This window comes from Pezoporus occidentalis, unplaced genomic scaffold (assembly GCF_034315485.1).
Source record: "Pezoporus occidentalis ecotype Australia unplaced genomic scaffold, CSIRO_AGI_Poc_V1 ctg53, whole genome shotgun sequence".
NCBI classification, from domain to species: domain Eukaryota; kingdom Metazoa; phylum Chordata; class Aves; order Psittaciformes; family Psittacidae; genus Pezoporus; species Pezoporus occidentalis.
The window spans coordinates 796,908-818,699 of record NW_026915866.1 but is presented as its reverse complement, the minus strand read 5'-3'; the positions used below and the strand labels follow the sequence as shown (position 1 = coordinate 818,699).

Sequence of the window (21,792 nt, the reverse complement as noted above, 5' to 3'; positions counted from 1 at the left end):
AGAAATGTTGATGTCTTAAAATGGTCCTGAAGTCCTAAAATGTTCAGCAGAGAATGCTCTTCTAGTGCTGTTACTTATTAGAGCCTTCTGGAGTTATGTTTAATGGCATGCTACAAAGCCCTGGAGGGTATGCTTAGTTACTGCTGTCATGGCAGACTTCTAAAAATACAGTGCTTTGGAGGCTTCTGGTAGAATTAAGCACCCTCATAATTTGGTGTTCATTAGCTGAATTTCATGCTTTTCCTTTTACTAGCTGTTAATATGTAACTAGATTGATGGTAACTGAGAAGTGTAGGTTTTCCTTTCCTGCCTTCTTGGTGAGCATAAGTTAAAATTGGCACGATTTAAGAGCATTAAGCTGGCTCTGTAGTAACTGTGAAGATTATAAAGTAGGTTTGAAGGAAGAATCCTACTCTATTAAAAAGGATATATTGTTACTGTGTCCTGATAGTGTATATTATATATTCTTTATGATACAATGCAGGATAAAAAATCCTAGCTTTTTCTAACAGTGTTTTCTGTGCAACTGTAAATTTTTTAGGTACTATGATTGCATGGCTTGCATTTCCTTTTCAAAGAGGCTTGCATGCTGGCTCCATTCCTGACATTGTTACGACAATGTTAATCTACAATGCAAAGAAATTGAGAATAAATACGGGCCTTTTGCTCCAGGAACCAGTCACATCTGTCACAGATGCAGCTCTATGCCCTGCAAGTCTTCCCATGTCCCACAGTAGGCATGGCAGGTATGAGTGATGGCTCAGCATATCAACAGAAACCCAACATCCTGAGAAAGTTTCAAGGCTTACGTGTTCTGTGCTCTCTGGCAAACCTGTAAGCTTGTCTGTGCTGTAAGGCCAGCAGCTTTCAGCCTGGAGGCAGGGCAGAGGCAATTGTGCTTTCAAAGCCGGATTTGGAGACAGTGAGGTTTTGATTTTATTTAATTTGAGCTTTGATTTTCATCTTAAAATCTTATCATTCAATTAATACAGCATATTTTATTTGAGAAACTTAGCATGAATGCAGAAATAAAATACAAGCATGTAATTGTGTCTCATTTCATTGCATTCTCCTCTTCTGAAAGGAATGGAAGAAAAAAAATGAAAAAGCAGAGTATAAAATCAAAATGCGTGAAGTTAATTTGCAGCAGGGAGACTTTAGAGGAAAGGTCTTTCTCAGCACAGTCAAACAGCTCATTATTGCTGAACACATGGTAATTCCACCAAAGACTGTTCTTTGTATCAGGAATTTGAGATGAGTTGGTTATCTGTCTGAGCATTACTTAAAAATGGTGAAATTGGCATAAAGAGTAAATATATAAGTGCTGTCAAAACTCTGAAATTTGATAGACATATTTTACTGGAGCTTTGTATTTTACTGATAATATCTCAGTGTTGGATTTGGGCTTCTTTAAAAAGCTGTGGAATAAAGTTTTGTTTTGTTTTTTTTCTAGTCTTTAGGCAGGACTTTAGCTCAGGGAATATCAGATGATTATTGTGTTTTAACTTGGGACTGTCTGTGCTTAGTCCCTGAAGGCATTGTCAGTGTATGGCCCAGATGGTCAGGACAGCAATCTTAAAAAGCCCTTTAGGGAAAAGAAAGAACTTTTCTTTCTTTCTTTCCATGAGAAAATACTTTTCCATGTTCTTTCTACCTTGAACAGACTAGTTAACTGTCACTTTGGACTTTGTAGGCTTACTAAGTACAGTAGCATGCAGTAGCAATCATTCTTCTTGTCCAGGTATTAAAATTTTCTATAGCCCTGCCAGTCATGTCAATGCCTTTTGGCTCTTTCAGCTTTCCGTGTTAGGCTTTAGGCTGCATTTGTGAAACAGGGTTGTTGGGGTTTTTGTTTGTTTTTTTTTTCTTTTGGGGTTGTTTTTTTAGGCTGATTTGGCATACTTGGTATTTGTATCTGAGTAGGCAGCCATCTGTCCCTCGGGTTGTGCCAGTTATGCCAACTCTGACAGCAGCCAGAGAAGTTCAGTTCTTTCATTCAGCCTGAAAGACTGTTTCACCTTTTGTCTATTAAGGAGGTTGGCCTGGAGTGGTTATTTTCTGTTGTATAGCTAGTGCTCACCAAATGGTGCTGCAAATGAAGGACGCAAAACCAAAAGCTCATGGCAAGATATCTTCCCTAAGTAAACTTTTAACTATTATAGCAAATCTAAAAAGATGGAATTAAAAGCTACTTTTAATGTAGAATGGTTAACTGTATTGTAATAGTCTTTAAAATAATTGTAGCTAGCAGTATAAGGTTTGTATACGGATAGGTGAAGGTTTCAGTGGAGTGGGGAGTTCCTCATTTGTTTGTTCCGATTACCCAACATGTTCTGTTTTCTTTACCCAAAAGCAATTGCAGGAAGAAGGACTCATCCTCAGTGTGACCTCAGGACAGAGCCATGCCTGATTTACTATGGAATATTTCAGTCTCACTCTCATGTGTTAGCATGCCTAATAAATCAGGATTATAAACCTAAATTTAATCTTGAAACACAATGGATTGTGTTTCTGTGGGAGGGGCAAGTAAATTGGTTTTACCCACATGAATATCCTAGCAAAACATGTACGTACTGCTTGTGAATGCAGAGATCTAACTTCAGAATTCTTATTTTCTGAGAATCTTTGTAGTGCTTTGTTGGACAATTGTATGGAGAGTCAGATATTTGTTCAGTCAGTTCCCTGAAAAAAGCTTTCTCTTACTTAGCTTAGGTGTCTGACTCTTCTTTTTTTAATAGCAAATATAATGTGTTTTGGGTCTCCTTTTTATCAGAAAATTATTCCCTACATTCTCCCACGTTTTTGAACTGACTCTTTCAAAGATTGCTTTGAAACTAAGGTAATCTTAAGGTAAAGTTTGTAGCATACATAATGAGAGTTCTTGAATTGAATGCTTTCTAGTATACCTATAATGTAGTATTTAAGAAAGAGTACACAAATATGGTGGGCCTATTTGAGTCTCTTCTCTTTTTCTACACTGTTTCCCATCCATTTTATGGTGTTCTCTTGCTGAAAAAAAAAAGTAATCTCATTGTCAGTTCTTCAATTTCTGAAAATGGCTTTAATCTCTATTCTTGCTCTTGCCTGTATTTCTTGAACCATTGCAGTCTCCCAGTTGCTTCTCTCATGTTCCTCCTCAGTCCCAGCATACATGATTTCCTGCTTCGTATTGCTGAAGTGACTTACAGTGACTTGGGGTAAGACATTGCATGCTTCTTTCCCTTTCACAAACATAAAAGAGATCTTTTAATCGTATTTACATAACAAGCACATGTTTGCTGTCTGTGCTTCACTAAGTGTCATGTCCCTGACTGAAGTCTCAGTGAGCCTGGGACCTGCTTCTACTGTAACTGAGTTCACTAGGTAGGTTATATGAGTGGTACGCAGGCATCCTAAGAGCAGAGTGGAAGTGACCATACTGCGGTTCATGGTAGTACTTTCTACTGCACTGTGAACACAATTAGCTAGTTTAGAAGTTCACTTCTGTATATTTGGAGGCCCTGGCAAGTATGTATTTGTGACTCTACATGTAAAAGCAGTAGTTGTATGCTTATTGTGTAGTACTTTATAAAGCAATTCTGCACATGGATGTGCTACACCTTTTTTTTTCCTTCTTTTAAGTTTTATTGTTTTAGTCAACGATATTGATTGCTGAGCAGTTTCTTTTAGTAATGTTCTATGCTTTTCTTTTAACACTCCAGGTCTGTTCTCAATATATTCAGATTGTCCTATGGCTGTTAATCTTTGCGTTTTTACTCTCCGTATTAGTCTGCTTTCTGGCTTTAAATTTTTTTCTCTTTCTTTAAAATCTAGAGGAATGCTTTGAAGTACTTTCTCTCCATGCCTTCTGTCAATTCTATTTTTCTCTGGTGGGTTAGGTTTAATATAGGAAAGAAATACACCCATCTACAACAAATGTCACCCTAAAAATCTTGAGATGCTTTTGTTTAAGCTAAAAGTAAGGAAGCCCTTGCCTTGCAAAGTATTGTGAGCTTCAAACCCAAAGTAAATAACTGCAAAATTATAAACAATTAAAAAATTGATGTCTTGAATTACTATTCTGTAGTGCCATGGTGAGTAGCATTCACAATAGCAGTAGTTTTTGATACAATTTTTAGTTGAGTGTTGCTGAAAGAACACTTGAGTGTATGATAATTCTCTTTAAGACCATAATGACAGTGGGCTAACAGCTGTGAATGCTCTTGGTGGTTAGCATATGAGACCTTGGTTTGGTTCTTGTCCATTGTACATACTTTATGGTCTGTGTTTGCGTGGCTTACTCAAGGTTTGTAGATATTATGCTAGGGAGGCAAGCTACATATTTGGTGGGATGTTGGTGGTTAGAGTGGTTAAGAATGAGGAACCAGAAGGAATATGACCAGCAAAAACTCTTGCTAGAGAATAAAAATCCAGTCATTTAGAGCTAGGACAGTATCAGACAGGTTTTGAGAAGGAAGATAACTGAAACCTGCTGCCGTTGTGTGTCAGGGTTAAATGTTCCTCATCCAGGTGTACATCACCAACTTGCCAAAGTGAAATCCTAGTAATGATGCATGCATAGTATATTATAAATTATCTGTGTACATCTAATCTATCCTTTGATAGAAACCAGACCCTGAGGCCAGTGATGGAACAGATTATTATCATCAGCACGTAGCACTTAGCACATGCAAACTACTGCACAAAGGTATGGCTAAACATTGTGAGACTGTTCCAATGTAAGAAAGAACATCTCTTTGGGGGACTTTGGATTGAATTTGTTTTGAAGCTAGGCCAGTGGTCAGTTAACTGACCACAGTGGTCTGTAAAACTAAAGTAACTGTTTCCCAGCTTTCCTGTTTTAGAGATGTTAGTTCATTAAACTGTCTTCTTGCAGGGTCCCAGCATGTTTTGCCAACACTGAAAATGCTCTTGTTGAGATTTTTTTTCTTTACTTTTTGACTTCTAATTATCTAGTCTCTCCTCCTCCTCCGGACAGCTTTCCCACAGATGGTATTTTTCCAGCTTTCTTGCTTTTCCAGCATCTTGCTTTTATCATGTGCTGATTTGGAGCAGTCAGACCGGAGATATGAAAGTTTCTAGTACAGTAGAGCGTATCTTTGTACTTGTTTTCCCCACCTGGTCGATTACATCTGTGACAGAAAGTTGTTCATGTGTCAGGCCAGACATCACTTTTAAGAAACATAGAAGGGAGACAGTAAGTATCTTTTTCTCCAGATCAATCCCACTGCTATTGGCAGGAGTCAGATTTCTCTCAGGATGGTTGATGTTTCTTGAGAAATAATTTGCTGATTACCTTGAAAAATGTCCAAGGATTGCTTCAGGGATTGAAATCTTCCATCTGCTACTGTGTACCTTTGCAGTCAGGATTTTCTGCAGCTGGTGAGTGGGAAAGCAAGTCACTGTTTGGCCAGATGTGATCCTCTGCTGTTATACATACATACAACACTTGCAAATTCTGCCTTTCTTTTTTAATGCCCTGTAAATCTGCGTGTCATCTGCCATTTGTCCTTACCTCTCAATTAAGTATTGTATCATCTGTGTTCATCCTTCCTCAGACTCCTTTATCCTTGCTGATGGTCTTCCCTTCTTTCATGTACAGTTATTTTCAACGGTGTTCCCACCTCTATATTCAAGGCTTCCTGCTTCTCCCATTGTTACAGATTTCTTGCACAGACCCTGGCCATCTGTTCCTTTGCCTTTGCATCCTTGTCCTATGTTTGGTTTTTATAATATCTTGCCTCCTTCTGCTGTTCCTTTACTTTTTTATTTGTTGTCATGGGAATACCCACTGTGACCTCTAAATAATACACAGAGAGCTGTGGTTTCATTCTATTTGGTAAAGTCTTGATTGTGAAGACAGAATAAAACAAACAAAAAGCTCCACCAGAAATTACAATCTGTGAGATTAGAAAACAAGATCTTAAATAAAACTGTATAAAAATCATCATTGCTCTCAGAGAGAGATATTCTAATTTTCTAACTTCATGGCATGGCAACCTTACATGTTATGTAGATTAGAATCTAAGTAATTTCTGTAATTCTTAGTGTTTGTCATGCTCGTTCATGATTAAATGCTGTGGAATATAGAGGATCCATAAGATAGTACGATGTCATACTGAGAAACATGCTTCCAAGCTGGAAACCAGCTATTATGATTTTAGTGCAATTCCCTGAGAGCTCATTCTCTGCTTCTATTTTAAAAAATGCAGATACATTCATAAATAACTTCATGAATATGGAAAAAACATAGAAAGCAACACCTTTATGGCTTCCCTTGCACAAGGCATTGGCTTATTCTTTGTACTTGCAGTATATGGGCATAGATAAGCTCCTCGGCTTCTCTACTTCCTCTGCAAGAAAAATTATTTATTCAGAGACACTGAACTATGTGTGCTCTGGTGTTTGTCTTCCTTGGGCTTCATGAAATGCTAACTGCACCTAAATAGTTGTTCTCTTCTGAACTGCATATATGCTTCTCTGTTGTACAGCATCATGTGGGGACTAACACACATCTTTAAGAATTTTGTGGAAAACCCTGAAAAAGTACTGTTTAACTAACCACAAAATTAAGGTGCTGGTGTACTTCAGGCCACATACTGGAACCCACACTGCCTCTGTGGTTACTTGCATAGAGAGCAATGAGTAAACAGCTGGATGTACTTTTCCCCAGATTATATATGTCTACCATTAGTATAATTTCTATGTAAATTGAAGAAAAACCAAAACATCCTTTTTGAAAGGAGACCCCCTTGTCTGCATGTATGCTCACACATGCATGAACATATACTGGTCCAGAAAGAGTAATTAATGTTTAAAAATTGAGCTATATAAAAGGAACCCCTAAACCCAGTGAGCTGCAGTTGGGTGGTGTCCTAATCTATATGGACCACCAGTACACAGCTTCTTTTTACTGTTATGGCTGATCTCTTAAGACTTGGCAGTAAGCTCTGCCTAATATTTGTCGTGCATTTACATTTTAGTATGTATTTCTGAAAGATACAGACTAAAAAGGAGTTTAAATAGAAATTGAGAAGTGATAATGGCTCCTAAACAGTTCTGTTTGCGTTGTATGAATGTGGTTGTGGTGTTTCAGTTGCACAAGAGTATAAATGATATGGTTATATTATCAAGGCTAGGGATTGCAAGAAATGTAAAGGAATGCATTTGTACTCAGGGATCCTCAGTGAGAAAGGGAGTATGGGAGTAGAGGTTTTGTGTGAGGGTTTTTGATGGAAAGCAGAATGAAACCTGGGCTCTGAGAGTCACCTTCATAAGCTTCATGACTAGTCTGATATGCTAGTTTTCTAGCTGACTGTTGCTCAGAACATCTTAAAGCTAAACTAAAGTTTGAGTACTTACAAAGCATCCTATTGTTTCTTCTTTTGTGTTTTGTTTTTTTTTTTAATTTTTATTTTGTTCTGGTTTCCAATGCAGTAAGTTATTTCCAAACTATTTTATTAGACTTTTTTTTTTCAGTTTTATTAATCTCATTTAATATTTCAGAAGGCTAATGCTTTGTGTCCCTAAGGGGCAACTCATAAATCCTGCTTATTTTAAGAGTTTCCAAAGTGTGTCTAGAAAATTTCCAACTAAACTGGAAGGGCCTGGCTCAAGATGGGTGGCAGGTTAATGAAGACATCTCTTTATGAATGATTCCTCCTGGAATAACAGGAAAATGGAGAGAGTATTCACACCAGCCCTGTGAGATGCAACGTCTGTGAGATTCCTCTGCTTCAGGCCTGAAGGAAGGGAACTCTGAAGTCTAGCAGTGTGAATGCAGCACTGAAAATAGGGGACATGGCTTTACATGCCTTTGAGCTATAAAGGCTTCTATTCACCAGTATGCAAAAAGGATTGAGGCCATGCCTATAGTACATCAGTCTTTAAAGACTGGTATTAGCAGCTGACCAGGTGGATCTGCTGCACCTTACTGCTTGCATTGAATAAGGAGAGCTGGAGAAGGACCAGAAGAAATCATATAATCCAGATCCTCCATGTCATGGAGTCCTTTGCACAGAGATGCCAGGTTATGAAATAGGATTTTGGACCCATGCTGAACATGCAATGTGTAACAAGATGATGTGTTGTGGGAGTGAAAATTTCTTAGACTTTAAGTTGCTTCCTGTGATTCTTTTCTGTGGTTCAGAGCCTCAGACTTAAATTAGGTTGATTTTGTAGTTATTTTGTGTTTATTACACAAGTTAAAGATATATAAATTTATATAGCTAAAAATGTATATTCATCTATTTATTGAAATATGTTGCTGTGTATGCATGTTTTATAGGTATGTTTAATCTTTGTTACTGAAATAGATTGATTTTGGTCTTTGTTTCATTTACCAGTTTGCTGAAAGCAATCAGAAAAAAGAGACTTTACAAAAAAGCATTGAGAAGTCAAAAATTGGACGTGAAGATACTGTAAGTTGCTTTGGTGGGGGAGGCATTCCTACCAGGAGGTAGGGCTACAAGTATCCATAGTTTATAAATACTAGTGTACTTGTTGGAAATCCATTAAGAGTTCTAAATACTGGAGATGAGATAGGGCCAGAATAAATCAGGTATTAGATTTTTCCTTAGTTGGTCATGAGCTAATGTGTAAAATACTGACAACTGGCTGCTCCAAGGCAGAGAAAATGTGTGACTGCCTGAAGTCTGGCAATCTTTCAGGCTTTTAAAGATATCTTTAAATCTGAAAACTTGAACTACCCAGAGGCATGTACCAAAGTTGCCAATGGTTGCTGAGCTGCCAAATCCAGTAACTGTAAACTTATGTGTTGGGGGTCTTTTTTTTTCTTTTTTTAGTTTGGTTTGGTTTTAGTCTTATAGATTTCTGAATTACCATTCTGAGCAGCCATGTAACCTTGTGCTGTTTGCATGCTGAAGCTGTTAACACTGCAAAATGATATTTAGTCTTCATATTTACCATATATATGAAGTAGCATATTAGTTAGCGGTACTTCATATAGTGTTCTAAGGTGTTCATTTGTTTTGAGATGTTGAGTCTAAAGGGGTTTAAACCTCCAGTAAATAAATGTATAAGTAGAGCTAGCTAGAAGCTTTCAGGAGGAATTAGATATTGCAGGAAAGTGCGAAACCTTAGAATTCAAAATATTATACAGAAACATTCTGGGTTTGACTGTAATTGGGAAATCATAGGCAAGTTTCTCCTGCAGTTGTACTTGTCAGGTTTCAAATTGGACTGTTTGAGACACTGGGGCTTCTTCACCACATGACCTGCCTAGTCACAAGAAGCAAGTGGTACTGGAAATCCTGTTCTGGTTGATGCTTCCAGCATTTTAGTTCTGAATTATACACCAGGAAGAAGTCCTGAAAAATCTAGATCAAGATTTAGGTTTCTGAGGAGCTGGCCTCCATGCCCCAGCATCTGGGAGCAGATTTCCAATCTGCATTTTCAGGATGTGCTGAGTCCAGACTGTTGGCAAAAGCACTGTGAATACGGAAGTTTAGGGTGGGGGGAGGACACACTAAAAACAAACAATAAAGCACGCGAGGCTCCTGGGATGCCATGGAGATAGCGTGACTTTGTAATGGCAACCTGGCTTTTCTATGCTACCCAGTGCCCTAGCATGAGTTCTTTTGAGTATCAGCCAGTTACAATGTTTGGCTGTTACTACAGACTGAATTAGAAGTATGTGCTGAGTTGGCTATGGGAGGGCTCATGTTGAGTCAGTGTCTGAAAATTCTCATTGATCAATAGAGTATTTGATATTGTATACTCTCCCAGCAAAGACTACCATATCATAAATATCTCAAGCTATTTTTAAGACTCTCTTCCACACTCTTAAATGGTGTGGAAAAGAAGTGAATAATAAATTCAGAAGGTATTCATATGCAGCATCCTGATTTGGGAAAATGTGAATGATAGGGTTTTCTGTAATGCTGTCTTTAATTACAAGACTAACACTCCTAAATACCATGTAACCTTTAAGCCAAACAATTAAAAGATCTGTTTGGAGTTTGTCAAGAGTTCAGAGGTTGTAGAAAATTTTGTTTATCCATTTTGTCCTTATGTTTTTTTTTTCTTCAGTTTGGTTCATTGACAGAAGGCAGTAATGAAAGAGTTTTTAGATTTACTTTTTTTTTTTTTTTTAAGGTTCTGGGCAGTAATTACTGATTTTTATTTTTGTATCTCCCACTGTACTTTGAATCCTCAGGCAGAACGTGCAGCTCTACTAGAGGAACTTGCTGCCCTTCGACAGAAAAAAGAGCAGCTAAAGGCAGAAATAGACAAATACAGAGAATGTGACCCAGACGTCATTGAAGAAATGCGTAAGTTGTATATTGGTTTTTGTGCAAAAGTTCACTTTAAGTTCTGCAATTCTTTAGCTTAAAATTTGGTATGGAGAGGTAAGTCAAAGAATAGCAATAGCTGCTTTTCTTTTTAAAGCTGTATGCAATACAGGTACACTGACCATTTCTTTTCATCTGTGTATATGCTGTAAGGGGGGTTTTATCAGTATTTGCCCTGGCAGTAACTAAGCAGTTAACAGACAATCCTAAAATTGAAATATTCTGATGTGTTAGAATTAATATCAAAATCATTCTTTCTAGAACCATATTAATTCTATAACTTCTAAGTGTTCTGAGCCCTAGAATGAGTGTAGGAAGAGTAGTCTCTGGCTCCCAGGTACCTTCAATTCCATGCTGTCAAAACAGGTATCTTTCTACTTAATTTGTCTTGTCTGTTTCTAATGTAACCATTTCATTAGAGACGCTTAATTATCACTTATACGTAAATATGTTATTGCAATGTTGACTTACTGTTTGTACTGTCTCTGATGCTGGGTTTTGGTTGGAGTTTCTAATTCTAATGGAGTACAAGTAATGGTGAGTGACTTTAATACTTAATGCAGAATCGGGCACTGAAACATACTTAATATTCTGATTCTTAGCATGAAAAATGAAAAGCATGCATGAAATTTTATTGAATTTTCTCTACTTCAACTTTCATGTTTTATTTATTAGGCTCTTATGTTGCTACCCAAACATCACTGCATATTCATTTGTGTAATGGCAAAATGCTATTAGAGTGATGAGGAACAGGCACAGACCTTTTTCTGAGAAGATATCTGACTGAATCTTTTTCCTTCCTTATTCTTCTAACAAAGTCCACAGCTTTAAAAATGTGCTGAAAGAAAGCCAGGAACATAAACAAAGTTGGCAGCACACCCCCAGATTGGACAGATAGTATTTATTTTGAGGGGCTGTGACACTTTTTTGTCAGCTGTGTTATCTTTCCCTAAGGATTTAATGGTATGCCGGGGAATAAGCAAACTTGAGACCTGAGGTTAGTTACTATGCTGTAAATCCCTCACTGTGTGCTCTCCTGGGGACAAGTTAGATGCTTTCCAGCTGATTCCAGCTGTAGAAATGAATGAGGGCAGGCAGATACTGACAGCACAGATGGATTCGTAGTGCCAGGTATTTTAACTGCTGAGATACCCTTATAGTAAGCATTGCACTGAATGATTTGAGGGGCCTCTCTTTTGAAGCAGTGAGCACGTTCCTAAATACTAGGCACAAAGGGGCAAATCACAGCTTGAATGCTAGGGCAGACTGCATTAGCTGGTGACACAGAGACTAATATCCTGAAGAGAGGGAAAGAAACATAAAGTTAGTTATTTGGTCATGCATCTGTCTTTTTCTTTGTTACAAGTGTGTGGAAGCTCCATGTGAGCCTCTGCAATGACGGGATGAGCAGTCCAGGGTATTGGTGAGGCTAGTCTTCTTGGGCTGACTGTAGGATTCCCAGGGGAATATGCAGTAGTGTTTTGAAAATAATTAGTCCCTAACCTTTGATGTAAATGTTTCTGCTTCCTTTTATGTTTCATCAGTCATTGTTGCACTGGCAGTGTGCACTTTTGCTGGCAATGTATAAATGAATAAATGTTGATGTCAATTTTGAGGTCTTTGTCAAAGCTGAATGGACTTTTACACACTTTAAGGGGGGGGGTGGGGGTGGGAGTTTAGGGGGCATTTCTTTTGTTCCATAGTGCGGGGAAGTGCAAAGACAAAACAAGATGCAGGAAGTTACAGTTATTAGTGTAAGAAGGTGATAAAGAATCTGAGGCAGTGGAAGGTGTTCAGCTAGACATGAAAGTTACTGTCTCTGTTTCAGACAATAGCCTTATAACTAGTTATTGGTTCTCAGATTTTAAAGCATTTTCAAACTGCACGAGTGATATCATTTTCTACTAGCTGTACAAGTTAAATAATCCTTGTGGTTATTTTCAGTTAGATTGTCTGAGCAGATTACTGAGTCTACCTTATTTTAATTTTGAGTTAGAAGTCAGAGATGGCCATTATGTTATAAGGACACTGAGTTGGATTGTTTAGTGTAATACATTTTGTAATGGACAGTTGTCACTTTCTACATTTGGGCTTTCCCTCTTCTTTCTTACTGACTTAAGCCTGTAAAGAAGTATTTCTGATGCTCAGTATAAAACTTCAGTCTATTAATTTCCAATCCCATATCTTAGAGATGCCTTGATTTTTATTGTGGTATTTTAGTGGTATATCAAATTGTCATCTGATTTCAGATTTCAAATTTGGTGAATGCTTTGCTAAGCCTTTTTAATTGCTCTTGCCTTAAAAGGAGCATTGCAGAAACAAACCTATTGTACAGTGATAAGCCTTGTTAAAACACACACTAATTCCAGGGTCAAAACAAAGTTTGGATGATTCATAGCAAATATCTGAAGACTCAACTAAAAGCTGAACATCTGTCTTGCTTCCTGAGTCTTGTGGTGGGAAAGTCATGTTTGGCCTAGTAACTAAATATACTATAATGCATATTCACGGGGGGGGGAAATCAGTACTAAAATACCAACTCTAGTTTTTGCTGACTTCACTGTTTGTCCTTTTAATATCAGTAACAAATGTTCTGTTGTATGTTTTGGCTTGATTTCCTTGGCTTTTGTATTAGGGAGCTGAAGTATAAACTCTAATGCCTTCCCAAATGTACAGCATTAGAACACAGAATTTCAGTATTTGCATATAAAATTATCTACAGTAAATAGCAGAAGAAACAAGATTTAGGGACTGACCACTAGAGGAAGCTACATAATAGTCTGGTCTTGTGGATATATTTGGGTAATTCCATTTTACCTGTATGGTATTGTGAAAATATGACTAGAATCTCAAAATATGTAGATTTTGTCTAACAACCACAGCAGTTCAGTGGTTAAAGCTTATTTTTGCCACTTGGAAATGTTGTTTAAGCCATCTTTTGTGAGTTGGGATTGAGTAATAAATTCTTCCTCAACATTAAAGGCAGTAAAACTGCCAACAGTCATCAGAAGAAAAAAACGGGTTGGGGGTGCAAAAAACCCCTCTGTGATTTCATACTACTTTGTTACATTTTTAATCCTTGTTTTTTAATCCACTCTTTCTCAACTTTGAGGCATATTTTTGTAGGCTGGAGGATATTGTCCTGGGGAAGCAGTCATAGAGAAGAGATTCTCTATTCCTCTGGGAGAAAGGCTTGTAAGACATACCATGTGTGTATGCAAAGTTGGATACATGCAGTGCTGCTAGATTCCCTAAAGATTATGGTCAAGGACAAAGGCGTAGAGAATGCAAGCCTTCTATAGTTCATAATTTATCCATATTTTTGTAAGGCAAACAAAGAAATCTCCACAAAACATCAGGATTAACCTGCTGCATAAGTTTAATTCTTTCTGTGTGTCAGAGAGAGGTGTTAGGGAACTTAATACAATTTCCCTGACAATTAATTTTATAGAAAGGTTTGTCTGGCAGTCCAGATATATAAATGATGTGGATTTTGCTCTGAGTTGTTGTCCAGCTTGTAACTACCAACACCTAAACATTTTCAGTGTTCACTGTAAAATAAACGTTTTTAGAATTTCAGACTTCTCATTCTTTCACTAATTAGAGGAATGTTGATCTACAGTATATTAAGATATTGCTGGGTCTTAGCTGTTTTTTTTTTTTCACAGTAGGCATGCTTTAGTTACTTTTTGCCTTTGCACAGGACAGTAATCTCACAAGTAGTTACATACTGACTGATGCAAGCGACTTCCATGAGGTATGATCGCTGATATTTATAGGGCTAGTCTTAGATGTTGCCTGTCAGGATTCCTGTTTTATTTAGCATGTTTCTAGAATGCCAAATTGGTGTTAATTTTTGTCTTAGGCTTTTACCTTTAAAACGGTGATCTGAACATTTCAAGACAAACTATGTTCTCAAAAATCAGCAAACTGTCAGATACAACACGTGTAACATAGCAATTTTGGTGTCAACTTTTTTACTTCTGCTCTCTTTGTTTATTTTCATCCTGTAGTAGAAGGTGTAAGTGGCTCAAATGGACAGGATTTCAAAGCACAAATACCCAGATTCCTTTTGAATCTGAAAGTGTGATCTCAGAGGCACTGCTACCAGTCCAGTTCAGGGTTAGATTATTTCATAAGATTAATACTTACTTGGCTGTGGAAAATGAACTTTGGGAAAACATCCAGACTTTACTGAATACCATGAAAATGCCATGCTTTATGTAGTATGTACCTGAAAGTGTCTTTTTTTTCATTGTGGATGCCTCAAAAATTTCTAATTCTGATATGTATAAACACTGAAAATTTCAGCTTGACATACTGATGTGAAGAATTATATTGGGGTATATAGACAGTATGAGAAACAGTTTCTTCATTCATCTTAATATCTTAAAGCTGAATGCTGAAAAGGTAATGTTGATGTAGCTGCTGGATTTTGTGGGGTGCATAGTTTGGGGTTTGGGTTTTTTTTTAGGTTTTGGTTTGTTGTGGGGTTTTTTATTGAGACACCCAGCTATTAAGTTCTGTTATGTTCAAATTGGGTTGAATATATGTTATAGGTACAGATGTATTTAATGCCACAAAAACTTCACAGTAGATTCTTTTGGGCATTTCTTATTAATTCTGGGAATAGTCCCTGTTCCCAGAGAGGAAACAGTAGTGAAGAAATTAAATGAAGATTAGACTAACCTGGCTTTAAAATTAGTTTCTTCAGTTTTACTCAAAATTCATCAAAATGCTGATAATATATAAAATGGTTTAACGGGGTTTCTTTTATGTTTTGTGGCAAAGACTATTGTTTAGAAAACATATCAGAAAGTTATTTGCACTAAAGAGCCTTGTCAGTGCTCTCAGTTAATGAACTATTAAGTAACTATTTTTATAAATGTAATGATTCATTTGGAAAAGCAAATGTCTACAAACACTTTTAAGCCCAGTCTAGGTGCCACAAGATTAATAGGCTACAGATCAAGTCTATATAGAGAGTGGGGTTTTAATCACTTCTAGATTCAATATGTTCAGTTTGCAATTAAGAGGATATTTTCCAGCTACTGACCATGAAATATGCACCTGGCATCTGAGACACAAGCTGTGCTTTTTATGGTTTATGCATCAATACCATTAACAGAGATCTGCAATTAGAAATTAGTCATTCTTTTGAAGTTAGACTTGTATCTCCACCCACAGTTGTGTTAGCCTTAGAGGGTTAAACTAAGCTTTCTTTGGAGCGAACCAGACACTTGCTTTAAAGTACACAGAAAAATACTAGATATAAAAGTAAGCAGTCCTTTTTTTTTTTTTACTTAGTCTCATCTTTATAGGGAATTGTATATTTAAGATATTCATCTCCTGAAGATCTAGATGAGGATATGACAGGAAATAGATAATGTATGTTCATGTCCATAACTTTTGGGCTACCTGCTGCTAACAAAAACAAAACCAGAAAGCCCACCCCCTATTTTTCCCCCTTTTTCCTCCTTCCTCATGGAGTATGAGAATGTATATAGAAGTGCACCAGTAATGAAAGAACACATTTCCTTGACTAACTGCATCAAGCTAAGGTATTTTCTGTGATTTCTCCACTCTAAACTGTTCTTTGACTGGCTTATCATTCAGTTGGAAGATTGGCAAATTAAATCACCTGTTCAAAGGCTACATTAAAAGACAAAGCAAAATGCTTTACCAAAGCTAAACCTAATTTTTAGAAAAAATTAGGAATAAATCTATAAATGTACTTGTATATAATCATAGTTAAACACAGTAACAGTGCATGTAAATTTTAACTGTTAAGTTGAAAAGGAACAGGGTACTAATGACTGGAATTAAAAACGTAAACTTGATCACTAATGCTCTAAGCTCCTTTGGTAATCATAGCAAGTGAGAAGGAATTGCAAGTTTAAGCAGTATTTCTGCTCATTTATTTTAATCCTCTCCAATTTTCTCTCTCTCTTTAAAATCAAGGGAAGCTTGTTTGCAGTTCGGTTACTGAAAATGCTGGTCCTTTGACAGGCCAAGCATCTGCAGAGCAGAATCTGGCTGTGATTACATGAGGCCATAATATGATGGTTTAAGGACCTTCCCTGACAGAAGTAGGTTTAAAGAGTTCTCACCTTTGCCCTTAATTCCTGTGTTGTGGTTCACCAGTGATAAGAACAAGTTATCAGTTGGAGTTAGCAACTTTTGGTGTATATATTGTTGGCTTGTGGTAGACTCCAACAATGTCTTTAAAATCTCTTTGCACCAAAGAGTGTGTCTTATGGTTTTTGCTGGCTTCTTCAGAAGGCTTTCATGCATGTGGGGCCCCCAACACAAGAGAGACGTGGACCTGCTCAAGCAAGTCTGGAGGAGTGCCACAGAGATGATCTGAGGGCTGGAGCACCTTTCCTACGGAGACAGGTTCAGAGAGTTGGGTTTCTTCAGCCTGGAGAAGTCTCCAGGAGAATTCTAGAGCAGTTTCCAGTACGTAAAGGGAGACTACAGGAAATCTGGAGAAGGACTTTTTACAAGGACATATAGTGATAGGACAAGGTGGAATGGTTTTAAATTGAAAAAGGAGAGTTTTGGATTAGATATTAAGGAAAATATTCTTCACTATGAGGGTGGTGAGACACTGATTGAGATGTTGTGGTTGCCCTATCGCTGGAAGCATTCAAGGCCAGGTTGGATGGGGCTTTGAGCAACCTGGTCTAGTAGAAGGTATCCTTGCCTGTTGGAGAGAGCGACCGGAATCAAGAGAACAACTCAATATGAGTTATGCTTCTTGTTCATTTTATACAAATCCTTAACCCCTTATATACTATTTCTTACATGCACTTGCAGTGATTTGGCATATTATGATTAGATACATGTCCTGAAGACCCTTAGTGACTAACATATAATTGGTAAAACACAGGTGTGAGAACTCAACCTCGAAAGCTTGCCAACAGTTCACAGTTCTCATTAACTTGGTGAATTCCAGTCTCTTATCTTGCTTGCTTAAGCTTCTTCGGGCCTCTCATGGCCTTGCTGTATCTTTCAGGATTATTCAGAGTTTATGTACCAATTATGCATTCTCCCATGAGAACACTGTCTCCACACCTGCCCATTACAGGGGGCTTGGAACTGGATGGTCCTTAAAGCCCCTTCCAACTAAAACCATTCTATATGGTAATTTGTCATGCATCTCCTGGAATTTTTTGTCTTGTGGTAGTTCCCTAAAGATCAACCAGGGATCTTCTGACCACCTAGGAGCACATCAGCTGACACATCTTCAAAGGGCATCTTCCTGAACTCTGAAATTAGTTGAACTGTGTAGAAAATGGATTTTGAAAGAACTGAGAGAGAAGCAGGGGTAAGTAGCTTCTGGCACTTGGAAAAAAGGAGACTGTAACAGCCATGAAGAATAATGAGCAAAGGAGCACCAGGATAGAATGATGCAGCTTAAGATATATCTGCACATATATTCCGAAGGCACAGAGCTTAAAGTGAAATAAGGGGCTTTTGGCTGAAATTCAGCATGGTCATTTGGCTTTTGGCAAAAGGCCATAATTCTCTGTATTTCAGAGAATTTTTCTGTCTCTGTTTGGCCTAAAGTTTGGACTCCAGCAAAGAGGTTACTCTACAATGAAAAACTGACCTAAATATTTAGACACATGCATACATGTGTTTTTATACTTCAGGCACATTCTAACAAGGCTAATCCTCTGTGAGAGTGTCAACTTGGGCCAACTTGCTTTAAAACGAAGCTGCATTTTAGCTGGTTAAGTGAAAAAAAGGAAATTTTAAAATAGGTTGTTTTTTGTCAGTGGGGTTTTACTTCAACACACAGAGGCAGCTGGAAGATCAGCTGTTTAGTTATTATATATATAACACCCTGCTTAAATAAAATGGCTACTCTAGCAAGATACCTCTTATTTTAAGTTAGATGAGAAATGTGTTGTCAATCTCGTATGTTAGGAAGTCTCCCATATGTTATGGGATAAATTGTGTTTTCATTATGTGTTTTATCTAGGTTAGGAATCTAAATTAGGAATATACAGTGATATGTTGTACTTTGCTATTTGCCTGCAGACATTCTGCAGGACAGGTTGTATGTTTGCAAGACTAATCTTGGTACTGGTGGTATATTTCAGAGTACTTCCAGTGTTTTTTTCCCTCCTCACTTTAACATCTTATGAGCTAGTTTCACTGAAAAGAGCAGGGTATCAGAAAAACCAATTTGGAAACACCTAGAAGAACACAGATTTTGTCTTTGCCACTGTAAGAGACCTTTGTTGATTGGGAGAAGTTTGTCTTTGGTGTTTTGCCTCGGTTTTGGATGATACTATGTTAAGGAAAGTAAGGAAATACAGTCCTAATGAAACTGCAGTAGTGTCAATCTAAAACTATAATTGTATCAAGGTGTATTCATCCATAATTCAGTATCAGAAATGGGGTAGAATCAGTGAAGCTCTATAATAGGGTCTGTGCTTCTGCTCAGTATTTATATTGATGAGGCGGATAATAGAAGACATACTTTTGTTACATTTGCACATGGCAAAACTAGGAGAGGCTGCATGGACCAAGGACAAGGTGAGGTTTCAAAATGAGCATGACAAATTGTAAAGATGATCTAAAAAATACCAAATAAAAGTCAGTGGTGGGAAGCGCAAGGACATATGCACGTTCAAGGGTATTGTGTAATGCAAATTATCTGGAGCAGCTGCTGAAGGGGGAAGGGTTTGAAAAGATGTTCTAGTAGTTTACAGGTTGATTTTTAAGACATTCTTCTTGTGAAAAGCAAAATCGCCATACTAAGATATGGAAATCAGCGATGAAATGTGTGAAAAAAATCTTTCTACTCAGGTTGGCTTTAGTGAAGGTTCAGCTATATCACTGCAGCAGTGTTGGATATCATATTTGAGAGATATATAACTATCTAGGGAGAATTCAGGAGTAGAGTAAAAAGACCAGACATAGAGCAGCTGCATTCTAGGAGAAAAAAACTTACAAAAATAGAGCTCAAAAGACAGTTGTTTCTGGTGGGTTTCTGTATCTCCTTTAAAAAAGGAAAGGTATAGCCTGTTGCTCAGGTTCACAGACAACTTGGCGATAAGTAATAGCCTTAAATTGCACAGGAAAAGTAAGTTGGATGAAAAACTATTCTAATGATTGCAATAACCAAACACAGAACTAGATTGCCTGGGAAGGTTGTAAAAGCCTTTACACTGGAACCTTAAAACCAAGCTACAAATACCTTAGAAATGGCATAGGTAAGTTTGAACATGTATTGAATCATGGCTACAGAAGGTGAAGGACCTCCTGTGATGCCTTCCAGACTCTTATCTGCAGCTTCCATGACACGAGGCATGCAGCAGAGTGACATGCTGAACTACACAAAACCCACGGGGCTCTGGGATGGGCCTCCTGGTGAAATGCATTTCAGCAGCACAGGAGTTTGCAAGTTCCTTTAGCAGTGCAGTGGGTATGGTGTTTATTAGTAAACGAAGTGAGGAGGGAGGACCTCTTCCCTGAAAGAAAAAGTGTTGTTAGGGAGCCCTGAATGAAGAGGTGGTGTGCTTGTTTCCCTTTTGTAAAAACATTGCTTCCCTCTGTTCTTTGCATAAGAATAGATGAATTTTAGCTAAGCAACTAGGATTTCAGCAGAATACTTTTTCAGGTAGAGTACTTGAAGGGTAAATGGTCTTTTTTTTTTCTGTGGCTATGTGATTATAATCAACTTAAGTGCAAGAGCATGTCTTTTGCGTAGAGGCATCTTTTGGTAGCAGTTCTGACAAATTCCGTTGGATGCTCTTTCAAAGAGACACTGTGTACATCCTGATGGAATTTGACAGTGTGACCTTTTCATGTGGGACAGAGGGTGCTTTTGCTGATGTGACTTGACACTTTTTTCAAACACACTAACAAAGATTCAGACCCTTTAAAAGCATATTTCCTGATACATGGATCAGCTTATTACTAGCTTTCCTGTGCACTGCCATGTCTCATCATGTAGCAAGACTGGCCCTATGTTATGTATTTGCTCAGGTTTATTTTCAAGCAAATATATATATATATATATATATATGCACACGTACACATACAGCTGTGCAGCTGAAATACTAATTCATTCATATATCAATTTTTTTAGTATTTTTCTATCACAAATGGCTTATATTGTGTTCTATGCTTTTCAAAATAGTTGTAGATGAGTAGGTAGGATTCATAATTGTCAGCACTTGTAGTTCTGAAACTTACTCTTTTATGAATTAGTCAGTATAAATGAATGTCAGTATAAATAGTTCTATTGAATTTGTGATTTTTTTAAATGAGAAATCATATTTATGCATTAATTTGAATTTAGTAATGAATTCTGAAGCATTGTGACCTGTTGATTAATATCATGGGGATAAGCGTTATGTGGGATACTGGAGTATGGGGGAAGAATGATGTGTTATTTTGGATTCAAAGGACTTGACAGAATCTGATGTGCTATCACTCTTCTGCACAAGAGCTCTTTATTCTGCTTATAAGAGGAAACACCATTTTGGGAAGCACGTGGGAAGGTAAAGACTGCATATAGTGTGGAGGTATCTTCACCTAATACTTGGTCACAAAACATTTTTCTAAAGCTGTTCTTGCTATGTTGTGAGCTACCCCATGACAGTGTTGTAGACTGCTTAGTCTCACGCATACTCAAATATGGACTTTAAAGAAGCCACTTCATGACGTCGCTGCCATGAATAGTTGCCAGTGGCAAGCTACAGTCTCTTGATCAGTCTCTTGTGTCAGTCTGTGGATGAATACATCAGTAAGAGTTACTAGGCAATTACCCTTTGTACTCTCTGTGGATGACAAGTGTATAATTTGTATGTTCACCTTCTAGCCTGGCCTTTAGAGATGGGCTTTTTAATTGCATAGGATGTTTTCACTAATGGGAAAGATTTCAGAAGCTGTGCATCATAGGGTATTATAATGATACCTCTTCAAGAGAGGTGGGGAAACACACATCTGTCATAGTGTGATGACAGCAAGGTATAACACTGTTTCTGGAAAGTGAGGGCAGCCTGTGAGCAGGGGAATGCGTAACTCTGCAGAAGGCAGTGGGTAATCAGAGTCACTGGAGATTCAAGTTCACATATTGTTCTTACAGTAGTTGCCATTTTTCATATTTAAATTCAGTGTAAGTGGATGAAGAATTACTACTGGAATTCAAATCCAGTTAATGCAATTAATTTACCCTGACCAGTTTCATGAGAGAGATTGGGTCTCTTTGGGCTAATATTTCTCACTGGCCCCTGAGAACAGTTGCAGCTGTTCTCTGCATTCCATGTAGAAGATTTGCAAGTCACACTGTAAAGTACTCCCTTGCCCACACGCTGAAGACTGCAGTTGTATTTCGCATGTATCTACTAACAGTCCCACAGGTTGATGGGTGACTGTTTTCCAGGAAAGATGCTAATTGCCTCTGCAGTCATGTGCCTTTCGAGTGAGGAAATGCATACAATATTCTTGTGGCATT

At 37.7% G+C, this 21,792-nt stretch overlaps 1 protein-coding gene across 4 annotated transcripts in view; it reads left to right on the top strand.

Annotated features, from left to right (window-relative positions):
* MND1 (meiotic nuclear divisions 1) overlaps window positions 1-21,792 on the top strand; it is a 47,479-nt gene that overhangs the window by 10,816 nt on the left and 14,871 nt on the right. For 3 of the 4 annotated variants that reach the window (XM_062637511.1, XM_062637509.1, XM_062637512.1), the window contains 2 exons: window positions 8,346-8,420; window positions 10,178-10,292. In XM_062637511.1, coding sequence (XP_062493495.1) covers window positions 8,346-8,420; window positions 10,178-10,292 — 190 coding nt within the window. Of the gene's footprint in view, window positions 1-8,345; window positions 8,425-10,177; window positions 10,293-21,792 lie in introns of all 4 variants that reach the window. The other variant, XM_062637510.1, reaches the window with a different exon arrangement.